The sequence below is a fragment of the Corylus avellana genome, chromosome 9 (assembly GCF_965113065.1).
Source record: "Corylus avellana chromosome 9, dhCorAvel1.hap1.2, whole genome shotgun sequence".
Lineage (NCBI taxonomy): Eukaryota > Viridiplantae > Streptophyta > Magnoliopsida > Fagales > Betulaceae > Corylus > Corylus avellana.
In genome coordinates, this window is record NC_142498.1 from 7,551,021 (window position 1) to 7,557,163 (window position 6,143).

Genomic DNA, 6,143 nt, shown 5'->3' on the forward strand with positions numbered 1-6,143 from the left:
TTCCGTCAGCCAAATACACCTTCCCGAAATCTCCACCAACATAGTTCTCGAGAATTTCACGGATCGCTGTCGTATGAAAAGATACTCCTGAGTCTAAGACCCAAGAATAAAGGGGACTGTCAACAGAGAAAAGTAGGGCATCATATACTTCTTCTGTCACTACGTTTGCATAATCGTTCTCAGTCTCCTTTCGTAGTTCCCTACAATTCTTCATGTAGTGGCCAATCTTGCCACAGTTCCAACACTCAGGTTGTTGTCTGAATCTAGATTTGCTTCTCCCTTTTCTGGAATTTGATTTGCCTTGACCAGAGTTTCTGTCTTGTCCTCTGCCCCGAGTCTCGAGGTTTAAAGCAGCACCAGAACAAGAGGCTTCACCCGCATCTTTTCTGCGAACCTCTTCACTGAGAATCAAATCCCTGACGTCTTCATAGCTCAGTTTTCTCTTTCCTACAAAGTTACTCACAGCCATCCTCACTGCTTCCCAGCTATTTGGCAAAGATGCCAAGACGATCAGCGCACGAACCTCATCATCAAAATTAATTTCCACCGAAGACAATTGATTTGTGATGGTGTTGAACTCATTGAGATGATGTGCCACTAAAGCTCCTTCCGCCATCTTTAGGTTGAACAATTTCTTCATCAGATGCACCTTGTTGTTAGCCGATGGCTTCTCATACATGCTTGACAAAGCCTACATTAGACCTACTGCATTCTTCTCCTTTACAATGTTGTGTGCAACTAATTTTGACAGTAATAACCTGATAACTGCTAGGGCTTTACGATCAAGCAGAGCCCACTTGCTATCATCCATGTCATCGGGTTGTTCTTCCAAAAGAGGTTGATGAAGATCCTTCCCATAAAGAATATCTTCAATTTGTACCATCCAAAACCCAAAATCTTTGCCGTCGAATTTCTCGATTCCCATCATTCCTTCTTCACTTGCCATCGCTCCCACTCGAACCAACAGCTCTGATACCAATTGTTAGGAAATTAATCATATTTCCCAATACCAGTGAGATGCGAAAAATAAGAAAAATGCGGAATAACAAAGATAAGCAATCACACACGACACAAAGATTTAAGTGGTTCGGCTTAACAAGCCTACATCCACTGGCGGAGACGACCCGGAGAAAATTCACTATCAAAAGATGGAGTACAAAAATAGTAGAGAGAAAATCACTTAGATCCCAAAGCCCCAATACACCTAAATCTCACTATCACACAAGAAAGATTATTCCTAAAAAAGAATACAAAAGACAAATGTACAAACTCTTCTTTTGCTGGAACGGATGGCAGCTGATCTCTATTTTCTTCTCTCACTCTGCAGCACCCTTTTTCTTCTAATCACTTGTTTTTGGCTCCTCCAAAAACCACCAAGAAGAAAACACCCTTGCTGCCCTTGTACCTCATTCTCTCAAATTCTCTCTTTTTTCTCCTCCCTTTAGTGCTTCACGTTTTTGGCACACACTCCCTTTTGTATTTCACTGGTGCTCGAATTTTGCACTTGTGCGGCTTGCTACAAGCCTACCACCGCACTCCTTTTTTAAGCACACATAAAACATAAGGCTTCATGCCTTTATATATATGCACAAAGTCGGTGTACGTAAGTCTTCAAACTTCTACTACTACAAGTCGGTTAAGTACTCCAAATCAAACTTGGACAAAAGTCTCCTAAACCCAAAAAGAGTAGAGAACTAGTGGGGCCCAGGTGTGATGGGTGGCAAGTCACACCTAACGGATTGGTCGAGGTGAGACCTTGAATTGGAGTCAGTTCGATAATGATAGAGTGGCATTCCTTCTTCCAGTTATTTATTTGAGAATTCATTTATTTATTTTATGAAAGAAAGAAAGAAAGAAAGACAATTTGAGATGGAGCTGTGAAGAGATCGATTAAATCACTTATCAGATAATTCATGATTTAAAAGGACATATTTTCAGCGGGTGAATCGAGATGAACGAGAATAACAGAAAAGAAACGAAGGCCAGCAGAAAATAAAGCTAGACCAATGTTGAAAAGCGACTCACTGACCAACAATGGATTTTTGGGTAGGGTCTCACCGCTAAGAGAAAGATGAGTCGCACCTCACAAAGAGAAGTTGCATCTCGAACAAAAGCATCACACTCACACACATAATTTCAAATTTAAAAATCGTTAGTCATCTATTAAAATAATTACACTTGCATCACCTTATATAACCAATTTATTGAATAGTAAAAACATAACACAGAAAGGACTATACTACGTAGAAACAAAAGACGAATAGAACATATAGAAATAGAAACAGAAATAAGATAAGAAACAAAACACGATTACACTAGAAAATAAAATGACATAACAATAGTAAAGGCTCAAGGCTTCTTTAACGCAATGAATTCCCTAAGGAATGCTAATGTTTGGGAGCTTCTCAACGACCCAAGTTGATAAGCTTGAGAATTAAAAAAATGGTTAATTGGTGATGTAACTTGACTCAGCATCAGTGAGGCTTCAACTTCAAGTATGGTTCGGTTGCCACTTAAACATTAAATCGTAGTTTCGAGACCCAAAATTGTATGCGTAAATCCCATCCTCGTGAACCCTCCAGCGGCACTCTGAATTAGGACGGGGGCAATACTTTTTCAGAAAACCATCATCGTACTTGAAGATAGTGAAGCTCTGATGTCCTCCTTCCCAAGTCAAGTTGCAGAAGTAGAGTGTGCTGCGAAAAAAGTTTCCAGTAAAAACCCACGAGAACTCAGAATGGGAAGGGATCAAGTGGAGGCCAAGATCATTGTCTCTTGACTGACAACGAGCTCCTAGAAGTGCTCTTTGGAACTGGTTTTCGATGTGAATCTGGTAAGCGTTGCAAATTAGCGGTTGACTCATGCAACAAAGGGTCAAGACAAGGAAAAAGACTACTAGTCCGAAATTACTCATTTTCTCTACGATTTCCAATGCTTTTGATTTCCTCCTACTTCTTGTCCCTTTAAATAGGATTAGAATCCCCTACAATTTATTTCGAATTACAGAATTTTAGGAGCTTATTCGGTTTCGGTTTTGGAAACAGGTTTTTTTATTTTTTGTTTCCAAAACAACAAAACCTATTTCTATCAGGTAACCATGCGTTTGCAATTAGTTTTAAAAACAAAAAAGCTAAAAACGGAATTATGGAAACAACTCTAAGTTGTCTCCCAAAACAGCTTTGTCTTTTCAGAAAAATAGCGCTCAAAACACGCGTGGAACTTATTTCTAACTTAAGCACACTGTGCCGCACAGTACCCATGATCTGTGGTTCTCATCCTCACATAGCCATCTTCCTCAACCTTCTTCTTCCAACTCAACATGCTCGCATTCACTCCCCACTTGTATGCTCAGACCAAAATCACTCACCCAAGTGCGTCGCAATGCCATTACACTCCCTCTATTTGTCTTCATCTACCCTATGAAGTCGATAATTTTCATGTGATTCATAGAGTTCTTCCTTTTATTGTGCTAAAATATTATGGCAAAGTTTACAAATATCCTATAGTTCAAGCTTGAAATATTGACAGATGCAAAAGTTCCACGTAAACGTTTTGGCTGTTCAAAAAACTCTTTGCCCCCATTTTTTCTGGTGCTTTAAATTATCGGAATGAATGTTCTGGAAGTAAATGTTTTGTCTTTTCAACTTTGATTGTCATGTATAACGTAAAGAAGCCCCATGAGCTACCAACCTTTTTTAAAAGTCCCAATAAGTTTAAAGTGTTGTAAAATGGTACATCAAACTACCAAAGTGTGCCGAAAGGGAACTTTTCCATTATATTCAGATAATACCCTTATTCTCGTAAGAACATAAATACAAAATTAAACTATACAATTTTATAAAATAAAAAATAAAAAATAAAAACAACCAATCGGTTGGATAAATAAAAAATTATTTATTGTATTTGGAATAAACTAGAAATCACTCGTGCGGTGCAAAAGATAGGCATAAGTACTACCCCTCCACCTCTGGGGGTAAATTGCTGACCACAACTTTCCTTTTTCTTTTTCTTTTTTTTTTTTGGTTTTTATTTTTTTAGAAAGAAATAATTTTTAATTTTTTTATTTATTATTTTAGTTTTTGAGAATAAGGGTATTATAGGAATATAATAAAAAATAGTGGCTTTTCTAAGACATTTTGGTAGTTTAATGTATCATTCTAAAACACATTAAACGTTGTGATGCTATTTCAAAGACGGCTGTTAGTTTGTTTTTATACTAGATTTTATATGTCAAACAATTCATCCATTTTGGTCTCAATTTTAGAAATTAGAAAATAAGAACGAAAAGAGTAAAAAAAAAAAAAAAAAAGAAAACAAAGAAAAAGGAAGATGACTAGTGCACAACTATTTTTGTGTACTTGTCAATATGATGTCTTTAAGGCCAACATCCTCTGGCGGAGACAAGGTATTGAGTTCGCTCCTTGCCTTTTTCATTCCACCGCCATTTCAATTCAAAATTTCGTGTATTAGGCTTCACCGGTTGAGAAGGAGTTTGAGCTTACACCTGAGGGAGAGTATTATAATATAATTTATATGATTAGAAGTCTACCATTTTCCATTTCCTATCGGCTTAAACATTGTGGATAATTGGTGATGTAACATTTGGCGAGCATTTAAAAAGATTACAAGCAACTGCACTGAACCAATATCAATAGAATGGAAACCAAACATACATACAGGTAAAATAATATAAGATTCCAGAATTTCAGCTCTTCCACGGAGTGAAAGAAACATAATACATCCTTGGTGCAAATTTGATCCCCTTCCTTTTCTGAGATTCATGAGATAATTAAACCCTGTATTGACCTCTTGCGCCCCACCTATAAATTTGTTCGCACTTAACAATTTAACCATGTTTTAACGGAGGCCTGCTAACAACTCGTTTTCTAGTTTTGAAGGAGAGTATTAACCAAGACCTCGCATGACAAATTTTTGATCCAATAGATACCATACCCATATAACCAAACAAAGTAGAAGGACTTTTAAGTTTTAAATTTGTACATGGCAGAAGTTGCTTCTTGGTTGAATGTTTTGCATGTACAGGATATGATTAGCAAGTAAAATGACTAATTAATTTTAGGGTAAAATACAAAATCAGTCATTATGATTTTCGTGTGTGTTAAATTAGTCCTTTAATTTTCAAAAGTGATAAATTAGTTATTGTACTTTCTAATACTGTAAAATCAATCTTTCCATCGATTTTCCATGACTACAAAATTGAGACGGACTTTTTTCCACTTTTATTTTCCTTCTCATAGTAATATATGTTAGTGTTTTGGTTGGCTTCATTCGGTTCCAAAATGCAGAGGCTACTGACAACGTGTCATAAACATGCCCGCAAAGTTTCAGCTCAATCGGACCACAAACACTCATCGATCAGAGTTGTTGCTCAAGGCCCAACAGGTGTTCTAGAATGCGATGTTCACTATCTACAGGCCATGTCTGGACTTGCCTTCCCTCTGTCCGGACAGGAGTTCCAGAAACTCAATTTTTGCTTTGCAAGGCCTTGTCTGGACAGCCCATTAACCTGTCCAGACACCCCGTAAGTTTTACTCCCAAAAACATGATTTTAAGTGTGCCAAGCCTAGGGTTTTGTTAGGGGTATATATACATCTTTATAGAGAAAGTGATGTACAAAATTCTACCCCAAGTTTCGTGAATGGTTGTGCTTAGGGAGAAAATCTGTGTGAGCCTAATTATTTCTCTTAGAGGATTATTGTTAGTTTCATTGAGCTTCATTGAGAAGTTTATCGGAAGGATCTGGTAAAGGGGAATCTCGTTGAAGAAGATTGTGAGCAAGTAGATGAGTTGGAGGCTTGTCGATCTTACAGAGCCAAGCTCTTGCAAATGGTTGTAAGTGTTCCTAATGTCTGTAATCTCTGGATAATCTTTTGATAGTGATTTCCTGGGTTTGGCTACCCCGAAGAAGTTTTACTTTTAGAGCGTTTTCTAAAAGGCTTCCTCTTCATCACCAAAATCCTTGTATGTGATTGTTCATATTTTTGTGATTGTTTGCTTAGTTTTAAATATCCATTAATTCCACATAAATTGTGATATTTAAACCTGTTAAGCGTTTTTCAATTGGTATCAGAGCGGGTTCACTCCATGAAGGATTAAACTCCTGAGTGTATATCATTGACTTC

The 6,143-nt window shown here is 37.3% G+C and overlaps 1 protein-coding gene across 1 annotated transcript; it reads right to left on the minus strand.

The window, feature by feature from the left end:
• Window positions 1–2,491: 2,491 nt before the first annotated feature.
• LOC148583654 (S-protein homolog 6-like) lies at window positions 2,492–2,914 on the minus strand. The gene has a single exon (XM_088510733.1). It carries the CDS (start codon window positions 2,912–2,914, stop codon window positions 2,492–2,494), a length of 423 nt encoding a protein of 140 aa, XP_088366859.1.
• Window positions 2,915–6,143: the final 3,229 nt, after the last annotated feature.

What these genes read in the sequence shown, in the direction of transcription:
- LOC148583654 (XM_088510733.1), bottom strand. Translation starts at nt 2,914, where the DNA reads ATGAGTAATTTCGGACTAGTAGTCTTTTTCCTTGTCTTGACCCTTTGT.